The sequence below is a fragment of the Lissotriton helveticus genome, chromosome 4_1 (genome assembly GCF_964261635.1).
Source record: "Lissotriton helveticus chromosome 4_1, aLisHel1.1, whole genome shotgun sequence".
Lineage (NCBI taxonomy): Eukaryota > Metazoa > Chordata > Amphibia > Caudata > Salamandridae > Lissotriton > Lissotriton helveticus.
The window spans coordinates 480,824,957-480,845,866 of record NC_136063.1 but is presented as its reverse complement, the minus strand read 5'-3'; the positions used below and the strand labels follow the sequence as shown (position 1 = coordinate 480,845,866).

The window sequence follows — 20,910 nt, the reverse complement described above, 5'->3', positions numbered from 1 at the left end:
GGGTGGATGCAGGTGACACTGTGGCACTCATACTATTGGACTTGAGTGCCGCCTTTGACACTGTCTCTCATACTGTATTATTGCAAGTGTTACGATCTATTGGTGTGACTGGGCTCGCCCTTAGATGGCTGGAGGACTTCTTGGAGAACGGCACATATCAGGTTTTTTCCTCCGCTGCAACATCTAGAACCCATATGTCCCCCTATGGGGTTCCACAGGGCTCTATTATTAGCCCCTTATTCTTTCTAATATATGTGAAACCGCTGGCTGACATTGCCACTGAATCAGGGTTGGCAATTTTTTTGTATGCTGACGACACTCAATTAATCTTTTCTCTTTCTGATAAAGGAGTGTCACAACCCTCATCCCTTCAAGCAGGGCTCTGTAAAATTGCAGGGTGGATGCACGCCAATTCACTAAAACTTAATGGGGATAAGACCGAGGTGCTGATATTGGGGAAGAATAAAGAACTATGGGGCCCCAAACACTGGCCATCTGAACTGGGCCCCCTTCCTCAACCCGTCCAACAAGCACGTAATTAAGGTTTTGTGTTAGACGATCGACTTTCCATTAAACATCAAGCAGTTATGGTGGCTGCGACCTGCTTTGGCATCCTTAAATGACTTAGGAACATTTTATGGATGTTGCCTGTTTCTACCCAAAGAACGGTTGTCCAAGCTCTTGTCATTTCTCGCTTGGACTATGGCAACATCCTTTTCCTGGGAGCCAATAAGTATGTCATACACAAGCTGCAGGTTGCACAAAATGCTCCAGCCTGCCTGCTTTGCCACATTCCGAAATCTGGCTCCACTGCTCATTCTTTACAAGAACTCCACTGGCTTAAGGTTGAAAGTTGTATTAAATTTAAGGCTTTACCCTATATGTTTAAAATCAAAACCGGCAAGGCGCCTGAGTATTTCAATTCTATTATTCATCAATATGTCCCAGCTCACTCTCTTCGTTCATCCGCACAATCGCGATTTATGGTGCCTAGGCATAGATTGTCTCGCATGGGCGGCAGATCTTTCTCCTGCCTGGGCCCTACTTTGTGGAATTCCCTTCCCTTATCACTTAAACATGAGACAACTTTTATTCGCTTGCGTAGGGCATTAAAGACTTGGCTTTTTGATCAATAAAGTTCCCCTCTTTTTGGTCCTTCAGGCGGCGCCGGGAAACCCTTGGGTAGCTGTGCGCCTTATAAATTTAAAATAATAATAATAATAATACCTACAGAGTATCTATATTAATTCATGCTTCCTGTGGTATACTAATGTGTTCCAAAACTGAATAAGTAATTTCCAATCACACAAAGAATTGCTTTACATAGGTGTGCACACATTGCATGCTAGTGGATAACAAATAAAGGATCCACCCAGAAGCTGTGCCCTACCTGCCACTTTTTATTTTATCCAGTAGTACCCTCGCTTCCCTGCATCATTTAATTTTGGCATAGTTTTAGGACCCCGTCTTGTTAGGGACGTCTTAAAATGTAGTTCTCATGCGCATGCTTTATTGTGCCCTATGATGGGGAAAACCACATTGATTCCCACACTTTGTAGTTTGAAGGCCCTAGCCCCATTTCGGTCTGCACTATCCATGGTTGTTGGCAGCTTATTATAATTATTAAAGTGGAGTACCTGCACACCTCCTCATGTAAAACAACTCAAGAGGCATGTTTGGGCAGATGAGACTCATTCGGTTTTATTATTTTTAGGTGCATGAGATGTTCAAGGATATTATGAGTATTTGCAATAATGAGTTAGAACATGTGCATGGTCCAAATTACTATTTGAGCAGATGGTTTAAGGTTATCTATACATTTTTAAGAAAATTATTTTTGTAAAAATGTTGGATGCAAACGGTGGATGAATAATAATCACAAAGGACAACCTCTCTCCCAAACCTACCCACTTCTTCCTCCAAGGTCGGCTCCTCCACTAGAGGAGCGTCGCCCCACTGCTTTCTCGCAGTGCGAGAAGCAGAAACATAAAATGGTAATAACTACCATTTTATGTTTCTGCTTCTCGCACTGCGAGAAAACAGAAGGGTTTGGTTGGGGGGTAGGCGGGTGGGGTCTAGGGCAGGGAAGGCCGCTGACTGTTTGGTCGGTCCTGTGGGGCTGCCCAAACCAGTCATGCGCACTCTATAGTTCTCCATGCAAACTGCAATGCAGCCTACATGGAGAACATGGCCTCCCCATAAGCCCCTTCCATGGTGGTGGCCCGACCAATCACAACGCTCCACTGGAGTGTTGTGATTGGCTTAGGGGAGGGGAGGGAGGCTGCCTGCCCCCTGAAGACGCAGGACACGGCAGGCAAAAAGGTAGGTTTAAATAGTTTTGTATTATTAATTATAAAATTAACAGTCCCTCATGACTTCCCCGTGCGACTCTCCCCTCCCGCGCAATACCCCCACCAGCGAGGCATGCCAGCCGCAACTGTCTTCCTCTGCTGTCCTTTGAATTCAGAGCTGTTTGGACAGAATTCATATTTCCTTCCCCAGAGCAAACCCATGGAAGGTGTGTCTGCTAGTCCACATGTAGACAGTGACTCCCTGCCTTTTGGAGTGGGCTCTGTCCAAGTCTCCACTATGAAGAGAGAAACAGTGAAGAGATAAATTGTGCTCCAACCCGATATCATAGCTGCCAAGCTTTCAGATTGCTTATGTGTGACATTTTCATAATTTCAGTGTAATAATGAGTGACATTCAATGACTATGAGTGACACTTTCTCTCTCAAAATCAAGCAATGAAGATGAGGGAAACGTATAATTATCAGACACCACACCAATTCTAGCAATGAGAAACTCCTTTTGCAGATGTAAAACTAAGCAATGTAGTCCACAGGAAGACATTTATATCAGAAACTACACACTTGTGAGCAATGAAAAGCTCTATAAAAAATCTTTAAACTCCATGTCCTTCCATTAGTTTTATACAAGGTTACCTGAAGAAGTAAGACCAGAATAGTTGTAGAACATTTTGTTCTTTAAGTCATGTGATGTATTTACCCCACAAACACATTCTGAAAGACATGATTATTCCCCCATGATTATACAGTATTCACCTTCTGTGCTCTGCTGGGCTCTCGTCTCTTATGCCATCAAAAGCCCACAGAGCATCTTCTCTTTGGCCAGGTTGTTGGTCAGGGTGTGCAAGTGAGCTTCACACAGTACTGAGAGATAGTAGCAAGCTGTAGGTTGCTGCATGCCTCTCCTCCAGGATCGGTGGCCAGGGCCCCTGTATGTAAATAACTAGCCAAGCACCTGAGTAGGTGGAGGCTGGCAGGGCTCGATACCCATGCAGACTGGAGGGAAAACAACATCCTGCCAGCTCAACTCTCCTTCACAAGCTTGCTGAGCTCTTGAACTGGCCTCTAATGTAGCAACTAGGGAAATGTAACAGCTGCCAATAGTGGTCCTAAACTGCGACACATAGTGCTCTGCCAATGCATTTCACTGTAGTACAGTTTATTAAAAATGTTTTCACAGTGCGCAATCCAGAACTCGCAAGTATGAATGTGCTGTCATAGGTAATAATGAATAGAAGTAGGCCCGGTGAAATAAAGTGTTTGCCCAGGATCATACCATTTGGTCAAACAGTACAGAGGGGGTGACGGCAGCCGCGTAGCTAGGGGGGGGGGGGGCGGTCTGCCCCAGGTGGCACCATTTTTGAGGCGGCCGCTCGGCACTGGAGGCCCATTGCGGCCGCGGCAGCCTTTAATTTATTTGGGAACGATTCGAAGGTAGGAACACAGTGTGAGTGTCCCAAGTAAATTATTAAGGTGGCCGCGGCCGCAACGGGCCATAACCAGAGCTGCTTTGCAATTCGTCACTCACCTTATCGGAAAACTGATGTGACATTACTTTATTAATTTTCAGAGCCATTTTCGGGTTAGAGTTCGGTGCCCGCGTTGCTGCTGGGACGTAGGGAGGCGGAAAAACAACAGCCTATTTCAAAGGTCTCAGGTTGAGGCGCAGCTCACTGAACGTGCTCTGAAAACATTGTAGTACAAGCTGTCACCTTGAAAACCATCGCACATGCCCGGTGTTTCAGATACTGCTCACCAGGAGATACCTATTCGGATAGCAAACTTACTGTAACCACGCGCACGTTTTACATACATGTATGTATGTACTAGAAAGCGTACTAGTTTAAGCAGTTTCAAAGCGATCTGTTTGAGAGCTCAAACAATGTTGTTAGGGTGGCTTTCAATCTAAATCAGGCTGTCTTAAAGATATAATTTAGGCAGATATTGAGTTTATGGAAGGATACTAGCCATACAGTGTTTGAGTGCTAATCCCCTAGGGCTTCCAGTGCCGCGGCCGCCGCCCAGACTGACAGTAAAAAGTCAAGTAGTCAAGTGCGATGCAAAGCCGCGCGCTCCAGCCTGGAGCCTGCACTCTGACGTGACTGACTGTCACCTGCTTCGGTAACTGCAGCAGACTGCATGCACAGTGCACACAAACGCGGGACTTACTTTTGGCAATGAAAGTCCCGCGTTTGCACTGTGCCTGCCTGCTGAGATGTAGTTAAAACTTAAAAGCTGGCTGGTCAGGAGTGCAGGCTGCACTGTTCAGCACTGCGCGGGCCTCGTCCTCCGACCGTTGTTTGCCCCACCCGCCTCGCTCAGAGTCCTCCAGGGCCGTCAATCAGTTGTAGCGTGTGCGGCGCGCGCTAGTGCTACCAATGACGGCCCTGTATGGACATTTTTTGGCCAGCCCTCGCCTCACGAACGTTGAGACAGAGGGATGGGAAGCTGCCTTTCAGAAGATGAAGAGAGGAATGAAGAGAGGAACGGTAGTCGGACCCTTTCGGAAGATGGGGTAGGTTTGGATTTATATGTATCTTTTTTTTTCATTAAACCCCTCCGGCCAACACCCTCCCTCCCGGCACGACGGCCCCATTTCAACCCTCCCCCCACCCACCTGTGGTGCCGGCCGGCGGCCGTGACTGCTCTGTAGTTGTGGTGGATGCCATTTTGTACACCTTTTGCTGTCTCTAGTGGGAAATCGGTCGCAGCTGATGATCCATGTCGGGGCATGTCACGCCACAACATTTGCAGAGTTGGTATCTCGAACTGTGGAATTAATTGGTCATGTACAGCATGTGTTGGTTCTAGGAGAGCAAAGTGCTTGATGGGAAGGGCATATTTAGCAGATGGGACAAACTTTTGTGACAGTGTTTCGGTCGCGCGGAGACAACAAGTTGATGTCTGGATAGTTGATCTTCCAGAGTCTTGATGTTTTCTTCGGTGGGACGGTTGGGAGACGTGGGAGTGTGGATGAACTTGTGCTGTGAGTAACAGGTGGCCCCGAAGATGGAAAACCTGGGCCCCTGGTCTGAGGGTGATGATGCCAGGCAGCAGGTTACACTTGGCAGGAGTGTGGCGCAGGCCCCTATGGCCCTTGTGTTCCCTCCCACCAAACCTAGCAGATGGGAGGCTCAGGGGTCCCTCGACACATTGTGCAGGGCGGAGGCATCTTTTTGCATTGCACCACTGACCTCCAGGCAACCAGAGGAATACTTTGGAGTGGAGTGTGCCCATTAATGCACACAAAATGTCTTGGCTACACAGTCTGCCCTTTGAAACCCATTTGGGCATGGGCAAAGTCCAACAGCTCTTCTTGGACTGCTGCAATGGCGGCTTCAAGATGTTCATCCAGGTAAGAGCACTGTGCAAAGCAGGGTGTCTGGGAGGGCCAGGAGTCGAGCATCAAGGTTGGTATACTAACTCCAAGGCATCACCTATCGGAGATAGAGAGGACGGGCCTTTGGCAAGCATCGCCAAGACAACAGCACAACGTTTGAATTGTCACCCCCTTTGACTCCAGGTGAGGTGCGAGGGGCTGGGTTCACAGTCAGGGGATTGTGTGTGCCCACTATGCCATGCATGTCGCACCTCAATTCACATGCATAGTTTGTAGTCCCTTACCAATACATCAGCTTGTTGTGCATGTGTAGTGTGTGCATGTGGGAAGATATGGGCATATTTGAATTGTATTTGTGTACATCGGCGTCTTGCCCATTCATATTGTGTGTAACAGATATAGTGGGCATAGACATGACTATGGAATTGGCAGGTATTGTTTTTGTAGCATGTAATCGCTCATTTGATTTATTTGGAGTGAACCTCGGGTCAGGAGGAGAAGATGTGCACATACATGATTTATTGCAGCGGGCAAGCCAATTGCGTTTTTGTGCATCTTTTTGTGTGAGGGTTCTGTTTTTCAGTTTATGTGTGTGTGCACTGTACCGGAGTGCTGACCTAGACAGGATTGTATTGTTGTTTTGTTTTGTTTATGTTCAGTGAGGCTCGAGACTGGATGGTGGAATGGTCCTTGGCGTGGGTGAGGCACAGGGTAGCACTGCTGCTAGTCTCATGACCAGCTCCAGAGTGCTTACCCTCCCTCTCCAGTGCTTCGCAAACCTGTGCTTCACCAGTGGCAATTTTCAAAAGAGGGCATGCACTGTGTTCTTGTGAACGGGCCATTGAGTTGGCATGGCAATTCTCTGACTGTACTGAGTGAGCAGCTACCATGAAGTATTTTTATTGATGTCATTGCTACAGTTTCAAAGTTGCTTTTTTGCCCTTCTTGCTTTCTCGAATTTGCTTGGGTATGCGCCATTTGCCCACTTGTTTTTCGGAGGGGTTCTGAGGGAGAACCCCCAGAGGCCTTTGTTGGATGGTCTGGCTCACTCAAGGCGCTGGCTCGCCACAGGGCACTCATCGTGGGCTTTTACGCCACACCACTTTCGGATGTCACCAGCCGCCACTGTTCATTAAAGAGGTGAGAGAGAATCAGTCATTTTCGTTCATCTGCAAGCTTAGCTCATTGACTCATTCCCATGAAATCATCGCCCTTTCGGCCGAGTCTGGCTGCCATGCACTGTCACTGTGGCAGTGCTCCCACTAGCTACCAACAGCCTCACGTCCTAGAGAATTCTGGGCTGGGGCCAGGGGCCCATTTGTACAATACTTACAATGTGACCATCATAGACCATTAATACAGTACCAGAAAAAAAAGAGAATAATATGACAAACCTGGATATGCGCTATACCTCTGTACATCATGACAACTTGTATTATGCTGTAATGACACAATGTGTAAATGTATTCATGCTCACTAGAAATGTAGACAGACGTGATGTTGTATGTGTACCCAATTGTTACTAAAAACTAAATAAACAAAAAAAATTGTGGCAGTGCTTCCAGCCTCCTAACAAGAGGAGCGCTGCGCTTCAGGCCCGGCCTGGCATGCATCACATGGAGCTCCTGCTCCTCCAAAGAGACACTCTCACACCCAGCTGCAAGGGGCGGCAATCCGAGGGATAGCCCGGGGCACCACAAGCTCTAGCTACGCCCCTAGGTGACGGGCAAAACCACGTTGAAAAGTGGCCTCTTTACAGCAAAGCAGATCGGAAAGGGAGATCTGTCTTCCTGCTACCAGATGTCCCTCTTCAGACTCTTCAAAATGGCATGTGTGCATGCAGGTGATAATTACTACTGTAGTGTTAAACGAATCATACGTTATAGGCGCACAGGAATCAAATCACGAACCTAAGAGCAGAATGCATTCTTCCAAATAGGTTTGTCTTTAACCATAGCCAATGTGGACCTCTCTTAATTGAGGTCTTTGAGAAAACATTGGGAAAAGTGACCTAAGTGCAGCTCATTTCTTTAGGCCGTGTGCCCGGGTGGTGGTGAAATGGGGGGTGGGTGGCGATGGTGAAAAGCATCTGCCTGATATGCTCACTCAGTGTGTACCACCTCCCTCTCAGTGGCACAGAGCAGCACTGACTGTGAAAGGAGCCGACTCACGTCTAGACAAAGAAGCCGGAGACACTTGTCTGAAGAGCAAAGCTGCTGCCACAGTGACTGCTTGCAGCCAGTCAATGGTCAGAATGCAGAGATAGTCGGGCAGGTGCCTTGCCATGAAAGAACAGGGACAGCATCGTCCCCAGATCTACATGCTACCACTGAAGAATGAATATGAATTTTGTTTTTCCCACCAGGCTGGCCCAGATCACATGGTGCCGAGAGATGTCAGCCAGGCTCGACTTGATTGAAGCGAGCTGCATCCCTGCCCACATTGTCAGCCTCTGGTGGAAGCAGGGTCGCAGACTAGTCTCCCCCCGGGGTGCTTCGTGCGGGCCCGATAGGGCAAGGTGGTGGGGAGGTCATAAGGGAGGGTTTAGGGGTGGGCCGGTGGTGCCTATAAAGGTTTTAGGGAGGGAGGTTCTGGCCTCTTTCCTAATCATTCACACCACCGGGTTAGGGAGGGTTGTTTAAATTGATTAGGCCACAGGAGTTAGTGGGGGGCATAGACACCTTTGTGTTTAGTCCCAGTAGTAAGAAAATCTTTACCTGTTCAGGAGCTCGATGGCCGACCCGGACTGCGACATGGTGCGGGAGGCACTTTGTGTCCTGGGGTAGACAGGCTGGGTTGACCTCCTCTGTCCACATCTGTGACTGAACCCTATGATGAAGCATGTCACCACTAGGGTGAGTGAGGGTTCTTTTAGAGAATAATCTTTTCTTCTTCACCTAGGCCCTTGTTTTTTGACCATTTAAATTAAATTAATTTACTCACTGTGTTGTTGTTCCTCATTCGAGACATACTGTCGTTTAATAATTCACAAATTGTAGGCTCTCTTTTGTTGTTAATAGTTATGAATTTTGGGGTAGGAGAGTAGCCAAGCATTCCCTTCCTCTTTTGTTGTACATACAGACTGGGACAGCTGTCAGGAGCAGCAGCAAGAACCAGCAGGGCGGTCAGTGGGTGTGGGTCTCTGCTGGGCAGCAGTCAGGTAAGAGGGCAGGGACAGCCAGCACAGCAGTGAGGCCCAGTGGTGTTGGGGACCCTCTAGGTTGGAGCAGCCTAGGGGGAACAAATCCGGCAGAAGAGGTCAGGAATGGGAGAGTGATGCCGACGGGGCACACAACAGCTCTGGGACGCTGGTCGGAAGCAGCCGGGAGTCCACGGCAGCCAACCTGCCACTGGAGGAGCGCGCAAAACCAGTGGCGGGGAAGAAGTGTGCTGGAAAGAGTGGGGGGGGGGGGTTGTGAAAGAGTCATAAAGAATAGTGCAGGAGAGAGTGTGTGAAACAAAGGTGACTGAGGATGAGTTGGTGTTGGATTATCAGGAGGAGAGTGATGAGTGGGAAGAAGACGAGCTGCGTGACGATGATGATGGAGAGAAGGGGCCTCCTGGGGTCCTGGAGAGGGCAAAGAAGAAAGTTGGTGTCTTTCAGTAATGTAGCAAGGGTAAGGAAAAGGCGGGCTGCAGAGAAAGCCCAGCTGCCGAGCCAATGACAAGGATACCCAAGGAGGACCCTTAGGAACGGGGGAGTGGTGGACAGCCTGGGGTGATGGGGCTGGGGTAAAAAAAGGAAAATCCTGCCGGTCGGTGGGTGTGGAGGATGGGAATGTAAGGGAGTTTGGACTAACAAAGGATGCAGCAACAGTGCCAAGAGGCATACAAACAAAGTGTGGGGAAGTCATGCTTGGTGGAAGTGAGTGTCCAGATGGAAAACATCGAAGGGACAAATGAGAAGGATGACAAGATAGGGAACAAACGCCACAAAAAACTGCCTCATATGGGTTTGGCGATGCCATTAGGTTCTCACCTCTCAGATAGGACACCAAGTAGGATCTGGAAGCACAAGTATGTGGATGTCTTTAAGCTATTACACAGGGAAATACAGGCCAAAGAGGGATCAAAGGAGGAAGAATGGGAATTGACGAGACTACAGAGAGTACCCATAAATATGGAAAATTGGACCTCGGCATTCTTGATATTCACATGTATATACTGCGAAAAGGACTTGGACAGAGCCATTGCGCTGTTGAAATATATGGACATAATAAGGAAAGCCCAGATGCATTTGGGGGTTTTTGCATGGCTCAGCTATGATGAAGAGTTTAGGGCCGGAGTCGGCCTCAACCCAGATATGCCTTGGGGGGAAGTGGATCAAGAGTTGTGGATGCAGTGGATGTCGACCACGCAATCGCGCTATCCACACACACTGCTAGCAGGCTACCGCTGACCTATCGGTCCTTTCAGACGTGTCCTGCCCAGCAAGGGGTGGGTGGGGTCAGTGTTGGGGCAAGTAATACCAGCGGCATGGGAAAAGGGGTAGGAGCAACAACAGGGACCTGCCGGAATTTTAACAAAGGTTTTTGTTCACAACACCCCTGTAAGTTCAAGCATGAATGCTCACCCAATGTTTTACATTGAGCACACCAAGTGAACAGTGGAGGTCAACAAAGTGGAGGTGACAAGCTGGATCAAAGGGCCCCTACTCCAGTTAACGTTAAGGCCATGGGTTCATGGCTCTCAATCTACTCCGACAGGGAGGCAGCGCTGCGTTTGCAAAGGGGTTTCAAAGAAGGTTTTTGAGTAGGTTACCAGGGGCCTAGGGCACGCCGGTGGGCAGACAATTTGAAATCAGCCAAAGAATTACCAGCAGTGGTGGCAGCAACATTGGGAAAGGAAGTGGAAGAAGGGAGGATGGCAGGCCCATTCACCGACTGGCCATTTGAGGTCCTGATTGTGTCACCTTTGGGGGTGCTTCCTAAAAAAGATCCGGGGGAGTTCAGAATGATTCATCACCTGTCATGGCCAGAAGGGGAATCAGTCAACAATTTCATTGCAGAGGACAACTCAAGGGTGCTGTATGCCTCAGTGGACGATGTGGTACGCTTGGTGAGGGCGTGTGTAGGGCGCGCGGAAATGGCAAAGTGTGATGTCAAGTCTGCTTTCTGCCTATTGCCCATTCCTCCAGTGGATTTTCCGCTACTGGGAATGCAGTTTGACTAAGCCATTTACATGGACAAGGTCTTGCCATGGGATGCGCCATATCCTGTGCCCTTTTCGAGATGTTCAGTACATTCTTGCAATGGGTGTTCATCAAGAAGAGTGGTCACAGGGAGGTGTTGCATTACCTGGACGATTTTTTGTTCATCGAAAAAGGGGCTTTGGAGAAGAGCATTATAGCAGGTTAGGACTTGGTACAGTCTTTTGGGGTACCTCTAGCACCGGAAAAGACAGCTGGGCCCAGCTGTAGGTTGACACTTCTTGGCATTGAACTGCCCTCAGTGAAATGGATGGCACGTTTGCCCCAAGAATGTGGATGACATGCAGGCATTCTTGTCACAAGTGATGAGGGAAAGAAGATTGAATTGAGGGCCATTCAGAAATTGTTGGGTTTCTGAATTTTGCATGCAAGGTGGTGAGAGCAGGGAGGACATTCTGCAGGTGGCTTGGCATGGCCATGTCAGGTGCAGTAATCAGAGTCAGGACCTCGATGGGGGTCAGGGCAGATCTGGGAGTGTGGCAGATGTTTTTGGATGATTTCAATGGAGTCTCATTGGATTTTGTTGAAGAGAACACTGTATAGCAGGTGCGGATATTTTCTGATGCTGCAGGTGCTTCAGGTTCTGGTTTGTTCTGGGATGGGTGTTGGTGTACGGAAAAGTGGCCTGCGCATTGGTTGAGGGAAAGGCGGAACATTGCTTTTTTGGAGTTCTCTCCATTGTTGGTGGCATTGGTGGTGTGTGACAGTGAGCTGCAGTGCTTTTCCATGTAGACAATACCACGGTAGTGGAACTGGTGAACAGGCAGAAGGCTAGAGCCCTGAGTGTTAAGGCTCCTGTGCAGGTTCATGTTGAGCTGTTTACGGTTGAATGTAGTTTTTCATGCCAAACATGTGCCATGAGCTAGCAATGATGTGGCGGATGCTTTATATTGTTTCCAGTGGCAGCGGTTTAGGAGATTGGCACCTGGTGCGGAGCAGTGCAAGATGCAGTTGCCAGATGACATCTGGGCCTTGGGGGGAGTGAGAGTATTAGGCCCGGTTGAAAAATTATTGGCAGAATCGACTTGACGGAGTTACAGGGTGGCTTGGTCCGAGTTTGGAGAGTTTTTGGGGCCTGGAGTTCCATAAAAGAATATCACTCAACGAGAGGCAGAGCTGGGAGTTCTGAGTTTTCTGTTACGCTGTATCGACAAGGGGCTCTCGCAAACTACCATAGCTGGGAAATTAGCAGGAACAGCTTTCTATTGTAAATTGTATCTGGGTTTTGATCCTGCCTAAGACGAAATGCTGAGCAGGATGTTGAAAGGCTGGGGGCGGGGGATGGGAGGGTTGGGGAGGGGAGCCATTACTTTTGAATTGTTGAGGGAGTTGTTGAGAGTTTTACCCATTTGCTGTTATGGCACAGTTGAGGTGGCCATATTTAGACTGTGCATGAACACAGTAATTTGGGAATTTGGTTTTGGCAAGCAAAAACAGATCAATCAGGTAGGGGGGGTGGGTCTGGTTGAGGGAAAGTGGATGCAGTGAAGTGTGCCCGGTGTGTGAATGACAGGGGTCTGAACTACATGAGAAACGTTATGGAGCGGAGATTTTTTGCTATGCATCTGAAGAAAGAGTGACATTTTTTCCATTGCTGGCAGTGTTACACAGGACCCTTCGAAGAGTGGGGTGGGAGCCAGCCAACTATGGGACACATTTATTTAGAATAGGCGCAGCTACGTCAGCGGCGTGAATGGGATGGTCGTGGGGTCAGATACACCAGTTAGGACGTTGGCACTCCCGTTGTTGTGAGAGATATGTTTGGAAGTGATATTGGAAGTGAGGGTAGGCACAGGAAAGAAAAGGGGGTGTTGGAGAAGAAGTTTGTTTTTCCAGAGTCTAATCCTTCTCTCTTTATACTGCAGGCTGCGTAAGAGGACCAGGGACCAAGACAGCCACCTGGATTGTGGGACACTTTTTTGTACACTGGGCAGCCAAATATTCGGACTAGCAGCTGTATGGACGGAATCTGGGCTTGAGGAGCAGCCACCATTAATTTAGCTTGTGGGGTAAAGGAGGAATGAGATGGGGTACGCTGCCGCCGTGGCTCACCAAGATGGTAACTCAGATGGGCTGCCCAGATATGTTAGTTCTGCACTTGAGGACGAATATCAGGCGTGGCATTACTGCAGAACATGCAAAGGGACTTGTAGGTTCTGAAAAGGAACCTGGCTGGAACATGTATAGTATGGATTGAGCTGGTGCCTAGAAGAGTTTGGAGGGGGGCTGTCATTCATGCAGCTATTGGTAAGGTTCAACTGACATGAAACAGAGCAATGAGAGTGGTTTGCCGAGCGCGGGATATAAATTGATTGCTCATGGGGGTTAGAGACTGGAGGAACCTGTCTTATTCAGGGATGATGGGGTGCACCTTTCGAGAATAGACAATGCAATGCCTATTATATTAAGGAAATATGGGATATGATCAACAAGCTCTGGAATGAGATCATATGGTGCTGTAGGGCCATGTGAGGTGCAAAAGGTGCACAAAGCAGGTTGGGGCAGGTAAATGCCCTACGGGGTTCCCTGGGTGGCAGAACTTTGGAGGGGTGGTGAGTCATGGACGGACAGAGCCACCCCTCAGGTGGGAGATACACAGGTGAATGAGGGCGGAGCGCTGGATGCAAGGTACACCAGAAGAAAGGCAAGAGAGAATGTTTAAGAGGGCTGTGAAGGTGGGAAGGGATGTATGGAGGAGTTTACAGCAAGAATGGGGAGGCGTGACTCAGGTGAGATGTTTGGAGAATGGTTGAACCGTATGGGTTATTGTTGTTGAATAAAGTTATAGAGTTGTATTGTTATATTAATAAATGTTGGAGTATGATAACCTTGTCCTAAGAAAATGGCCTTTTACGCTCCAAGTCAGCGTCAAGTGTAGTTATTGTGCAAGGGGCATTACAAGGCTCATATATTTAACACTGCAAGTTCAACACAGCGCAGTGCATACTGCCGACAACACTCACAGCCACTGCCGCTTACTTATGCATCGCAGGGCAGCCACCTTGTGCATGCCTCGTAGTGCTCCTTGGGTGCTATAAATGCATGACTAATGCGGTGATGTGGACCACCACACTGAAATGCGTTAGTCTAGCGCATGATGCGTGGTGCTTGGCAGGGCTGCGATATGCAGAAACCATAGACATTGGAGGAAACACTGGCAAATACACATAACTTCAGGAATTTTGCATCATGCTCATTGTGTAAATGTCCCGAAATTATATAATTATGCTACGTTGCATAATTACATGCCATTCAATGCAATGTGTTACAGCGAGCATGCACGAATAATGCAAAAGGTCAGAACATGAACAACTCTTGTTCGTGCCACTTATATTTTTTTTGTTGCTATTTGTTGACTGTGAAATAAACCCACCATCGAAAAGTAATGCAAGGAAGCATTTAAAATATGGCGCAAAATGATACATTTGCATTTTGTGTAACTATGCATAATTTTCCAGGATTTCACATAGTTATGCAAAAGCAAGTGATGCAGATTTTGCATACCCCTAGCACTGGCAGTGGGTCAGTCACTGACAAGCTATATAAACCTACACATATAAGGCTGACCTTGTATCTAATTTGTTGAATATATTTGTGGACTGGACATGTGTCAACTCTTTTAGTTCTTCTAGTATGTTCTCTCTGTTCCTTCCTGGTTTAGAAGCATAGATAATTCCTACCCTCACACACCCAAAACCCCCACCATAATTAGGAGCCAACTATACAGAGTCTTCAGATCCTCCAGGTTTTGAACTACAAACACCACTAATGTTAAAACCCAGGAAATAGACTTGCATCCCTGTACACAGTAAATCCACCTCCTTTGCAGGTTACAAAGTATACCGCACATCATGTTCCATTGAAAAAGCTTGTGTCTGAATTGTTCTAAGTGTTCTTAAAAGCTGTGGTCACGAACAACAAACATTACCCGCCCTTATAAAATATATTCTAGTATGAACATGGTGATCATCAATTTTACGGTGTGTTGATAGTGACCAATTAGTATTTTTGATCATTATACATTTACAGACATTTCCGTAGTTGCATTATTGCATTATATGTGCTTTCCTTTCACAATGTTCTTTTCTTGTACAGAAATTCATGTTATTTTAGTCACTGTGAATAGAACGTGGTTTGCATAGCATGGGGCCTTGGTTTATCTAGTTTTGTTGGATCAAGCTACTTTTGTATTTTTTATTGTGTTTTGTTTGTTTCCTAAAATCTGCATATACCAGTTATTCTCTAAATATATTTGAATATTTTTGAGGCCTCCCTACATTGCTTCTTATTTAAATTTATTACAACCCCGATAGATGTGCTGCACTTTACCTAGACATAGTTTCAATATTCTCATGTGACCTACGCCTTGACGGTTTATCCAAATCTAACTGGAGAGTCAAGGAAGCTTATGGACACAAACATTCCATCAAAGACCATTATCTGGTATCTTAGTGATTGAGGCGGCGACCCGCCTGCGCTTTGAAAGAGGAATTGAGATCCCCTTGCAGGCGGGTGCAGTGAGTGACTGCACCTGCCTGCAAGGAGATGTCTGGGGGTTCCATGGGACCCCCTTTCCCTCTAGAGGGTTGATATTGGGGGTGCACTGATAGTGCACAACCTTGTAGGTGTGCCTCCTGAGAGCTTCTTTGCCTCTGCGCCCGCATCTGTAATCTCTCATTTGCATGGAGCCACACCCCCACACAAATGAGGGAACATCCTCTTGAGGAAACGCTGGCGCTGTATGTGCACCAGCACTTTCAGTATTACAGAAGGAGACGTACAAGCATCTGCAGCCCCTTCTGTAATACCAATGTGCCCTGGGGGCACACAAAACAGGTGCAAACTCCAGTTGCGCCCCGGGGGACACCTATAATATGGCCCCAAGTGGCATATAATTTAAGCTAAACCCTGAACATATGTAATAAAGCTTTAAAGTATCAAACTGCACTTTGCTCAAACTTTACAATTAACACACTATTACACATTAAGCACACCAACTGTGTGGAGCCTGTTTAATGTTATGGATTGCAAAGATAAATAGCTAAAATACAATGAATTCAATAATTGCTGCCACTGGATTTATTCATGATGATGTGATAATTCTGTTTTGATAATTCCAACTTTATCTAAAGAGTTTATTTCAAAATATTTCCTGATATAGTGGGACTAACAACATTTTATACGCGGTTTCTGTTTCTGTTCCCTTTCATTGAAAAAACATCCTATGAGCATGTTAATATGAAAACACATTGATTGACAGCAGAGAGGTCAGGCGTTGTACAGGTTAAATTGCCCTCTTACCTCCTGAAGCAGGGTTGAACCTCATTGGTGGGGCAGTGAGGGGAAGATTGCTCAGCCACTGCCCATGCTGTACATGGCCTGTGGATAAATGGAGGACTTCAGTATCCAATGCTGGTAAATCAGCACCTTTCACAAGCACTGCATTCTCATGAAATGTGAGAAAAGGAGCCATGAGGTGCAATGCAAAAGCTACAGTGTAGCACACACTGCATGATACACTGGTTAACAATGCTGAAGCCTGGAAGTACACAGGGTGCATGAATGAAAGGGGAAGCATGTGCAACATGTCTGTCTGCCTAGCGGCCTTCTGCATAGCTCAACGCCCTAACACAAATTAGCGCGCGAAAATTGATGTTACAAATACATTGCAGACCACTTCCAAGGAGGTTTTGTTAATAAAATGGGTAATTTGCAAAGGGTGCATGGTGCATGGCAGTGCAGTGTTAAATTGAATGATAAAAGAAAAACTTAAAATGTGCACTTTTTATGGTTTTAACCAGTTACTTACCCATTAATACAGATTTTTCATAGAACAGCATGTCACAGCTCATCAATATCTATACTAACACATTAAACCAACATGTTTCCAATGTCAAGGCCCTGCAGAAGTCCATGTCTCACACTACGCATAATACATTTTCACCATTTTCTAACTAAAAGAACAGCATCACTGAGTTATGGTGCCATGGGGGTAGGCATTGGGGTGTGTGGTATTGTGAACGTTCATTGAAAAGGAAGAACTATTACTACTTTGTATGTGACTATATCACCTCTTCCATCATTTCTAAGACAGTAATATTTTGTGCCTACATCCTGCTTCGCATCTGCAGAACTCATCAAAAGGCACAATCCTTCAACGTACCATGCCATAGAACCTTCAGGGATGCACTAAACTACTTAACAGTGTCAACATTTAATAGTACAAACGTGTTTAACAGGAAAACTGTAGAGAACAGGCACATTTCACATTTAACACAAATCTAAGAATGATTACTGTAAGCAACTCATACATCAGGCACATAACAGTTTGGGAACATTGGAGCATGCCATCTAGGTCAGCTATAAAAATACAGTCATGCATTAAGAGTTGAGTATGTTTAGGTTACAAATGTGTTCCAGTGGCTACCCAAAACCTTGTAAACTATCCACCTATACAAGTATGTTATACATTGCACAGCTTATACACTTAAATCAATATATTTTTAAATATGCTCCTTTGTTAAGGCACTGACTGACCATAAATGACAGCTTCCTTGTTGCAGCATGAATACTCTTTGACACTGAATGATAAACAATTACTGCTTTTTTGCTGAAGTCTATGCCACATGCAAATTGTAATTAAAAAATCCTTAGACATCATTCTGTTGGAGTTCTTTCTTCACAGAGTATTCAGAAGTAATTTAAAAAAAGTGAAAAGAATGCGCTGCTGAATTAAATTAAGGATATTATCATTACAGAGATGCGGAGGACCAATCAGTCATACGGCTTCGTGCAGTCCAGAAGAAAGCAATATAAAGTAATGTCAAAGCCAAACGGTCTACCTTTTAAACTACAATTGTTCTGTGTGATAAGCATAGATCTGCAACGTATGTATGCTGTTGTAAGACTCCAAGTAAGAGTTAGGATGGTGCTGCCACTGGTGCTGCCACTTGGTTGCAGTCTCTGGATAGAGTCAATTATTGATTGATCCTGGAATATGACCTGCACTCATCAACATGAACATCTCCTACGTCATTATGTACATTGACTGCCAGCATAAGTAGGTAAGAGCACCTATTCATAGGATTGGTTTAGGTACAAAATGATAGCAGGGTTAATGCACTTTATTGGGTCAAACGTCTCAGTAGGGATTCTAAAACTTCAAAGAACGAGTACCTATATTTCTCAGAAGACCAGCATACTTTTAAGGGGACAGGACTGGCACTTGTTGGTGGTCTCAGTGCAGGCACAAAGACAATAGCTTTGAGTGGTCATGAATATGAAGTTTCTGCTCCTCTGAATGAGGCACAATGCTGGGAAGAGACAGAAGGCTTGGTAGGACTTGGGTAGAATCTGGATGGTGTCAGATATGTCTTCTATTTAACTGATACAAATAGATGTAATAGATTAAACAGGCCTGGAACATGATTGTCTGCTTCATACTTCAGACCAGTTACAATGCACAGAGCATGGTGCGTAGATGACATCAATTGTTGTTTTTGCATTTGTCACCCCGAGTGGGACGGGTATGCCCAGACGTGGGTCCCTTGCTCTCCATGCCACTGGAGTCAAGCTATCCTGGCTGAAGAAGGGTGAAACCCCGAAACCGGGCCTAGGATGCTTGTTTCCAGTTCAGGGAGGACCTGGCCTGGCAGTTAGGGCTGAACTGTTCCCATTGGGCACAGGGTCAAGACTGATTTGCATATGGCTGGGTACAAACTGGAATGGCATGGTGAGCAAGAAAACCGATGGATTTAGGCACAGATCTCTGTACTGGGGTGAATGTGTGACATTGTTCTGCATTCTGTCCATCAAGTGTCGTTTTTGCAGATGGCATCCTTCATATTCTCTCACTTGTCTGAAATGAGATTCATTCTCAGATCTTCTAACCTTTAGAGAAATCCTGTAAGCCAAACTCCAAAGCAGGTTTTTGGTATCATGCTCTTTTTCTTAGAACAAAAAGCGGCATGGGGTTCTCAACCCTTGTTATATCACATGCCATGAAACCTACAAGGAGTAATACTGATATTTTTCAAGAAGAACAAAGCAATTGTTGTTGTCTGTTTATGGAAACAAATATTCACACCAATTGTGAACATTTTGTCCTCAAATGGCATTGCAAACGTAAGGGTTTTAAAATATGGAGGAGTCTTATATTGCACAGCTAAAAACTCAAACTAGCTAGAGATAATTAACTACCATAAACCAAGCCAGCATAGATGAACAAAGTAAGTAAGGGCCTGATTATGAGTTTGATAGTCCGTGGACTGTCAAACTCACTAGGGCGCGGCAGTACGGCCACCATTGCACCGGCGGTCTGACCACTGCATTACAACTTTGTCGGTCAGACTGTCATTAAACCGCCCCAACTGCCAGGAAACTGCATTCCCTGGTAGTGGTTCGGCAATCAGGGGCTCACAATATGCTGCTGGTGCCGCTGCGGCACCGCTGTGCATATTACGAGTTTCCTGACCACCAGGAGTCTCATAGAGGTTCCTCATCCATGAAACTACTGGCACTCAGGGAACAAAGGGGGTCCTACAGGGCCCCCCTTGCTGTATGTATGTTGGTAGATGTAGGGGTGAATATGTTGTGCCACCCGGTATGCATGCACCCTCAGTTCCAGCACAGCATGGACTTCAGAGTCCATGCCGTGCTGGAACGTGCTGTGGCAGTCCCACGGTGATGCAGCATTAAGGCTCACAGTTGAGCCTTTTAACTGCACCACCACAGGAACACCATGCTGCCCACCTACCAGACAATGATTTCACTCATAATCTGCCAGGCGGGCTGCATTCGGGTTTCGTGGTATGGTAGCAGGGTAGTGGAGTACCGCTCCACTCCCACAGCACCAAACCCGTAATCAGGCCCCAAGACTTAAAATAGGTTTCTATAGATTTTGTGAATAAGAATTATGTTTATGGTATGAAGTGTCATAGGTAGACATTCTATTCAAGGTAAGAAAATGTTTGGTCTTCATGAATTACTAAATATAGATTTAGTGAAATAGTCCTTCATTGCTCTGAAATTGTGCTATTGCCAGTAACCAGAGTTACCTACTCCTACAGAAAGCTAACAAAGGTTCCAGGTGAAACACTTAGCTCAGACATGTGGGTATTAGTGTGGAAAAGCTGATCCCAAAATGTGGAGTGGGGAGAATTTCTTCCCCCTGAAGTTACTGATGCCCATGTTATTGGTTACTGCGAATGATAGAGGAAAACACCAGACCATTTAGCGCCTGACTTGTATTGGACCCAAGTAGAAGAAACGCAGAAGAAAAGATATTTATGAATAAGGATGCAACACATCAAACAAGCTATTGATGCAAATAAAATCCAGTGAGGTTTGGATAATTTAGTTCTTGCATTAAGTATATATGATACTCCTGGAATTGTGTAGACGCTCACAAGAAGGTACTGCAGACACTCACAAGATGCTACTTCAGATTTCCCTGAGGTTAGTCCAAATAACTTCAGGACATTTAGTAGTGAGACCACACTTCAGACTACCCTCTCTCCATTCAAGAGTCAAGGAGCTATGCAAACTCTTCTAACTTTAAAATGTGCATTTAGGCGTATTGTAATTGGACTTAATGAATGTCCTTAAGACAGATATAAAGTTAAATTGAAGGACATTAACCAAGTTATCTGTATGTCTGACTGAAGTCACCATCTTTAAGAAGTAAAATCCTTTTTGCTGGAGAAAACAACAAAGCCCCTTGGATTCATTTTCAGGCAACATACACCCAAATTAGAATATCTTTCTTCTAGAAGAGGTATGAATGTGTCCCACTCTCCCTAAAAAGAGCATGCATCAACACTCCAATTATAAAACGGCTAAGGTGCTTTTGGATGCAGAGAGACCTACTGAAATATCACTCTTTGCTAGCTCAAGGACAATCATAGAGGGAATGCTGAACAATTTTCAGCAGTTGATATGAGGTATTTTCCTTCTAGGCCTCTCGAATGCATGTATTTGTTAAGTGAAGCACTTCATTGGGGGTGATTTAGTTGATTGTGAGAGTTGTCTGAGTATCCCCCAGTAAGTGATAT

At 46.0% G+C, this 20,910-nt stretch overlaps 1 protein-coding gene across 2 annotated transcripts in view; it reads right to left on the bottom strand.

Annotated features, from left to right (window-relative positions):
* The window catches only part of MMP16 (matrix metallopeptidase 16), a 586,413-nt gene that overhangs the window by 209,022 nt on the left and 356,481 nt on the right, over positions 1-20,910 (bottom strand). The window contains exon 5 of one of the 2 annotated variants that reach the window (XM_078687068.1): positions 16,160-16,237. The exons of the other annotated variant lie outside the window; for it this stretch is intronic. Coding sequence (XP_078543194.1) covers positions 16,160-16,237 — 78 coding nt within the window. The remainder of the gene's footprint in view (positions 1-16,159; positions 16,238-20,910) is intronic. 2 annotated transcript variants of the gene reach the window in all.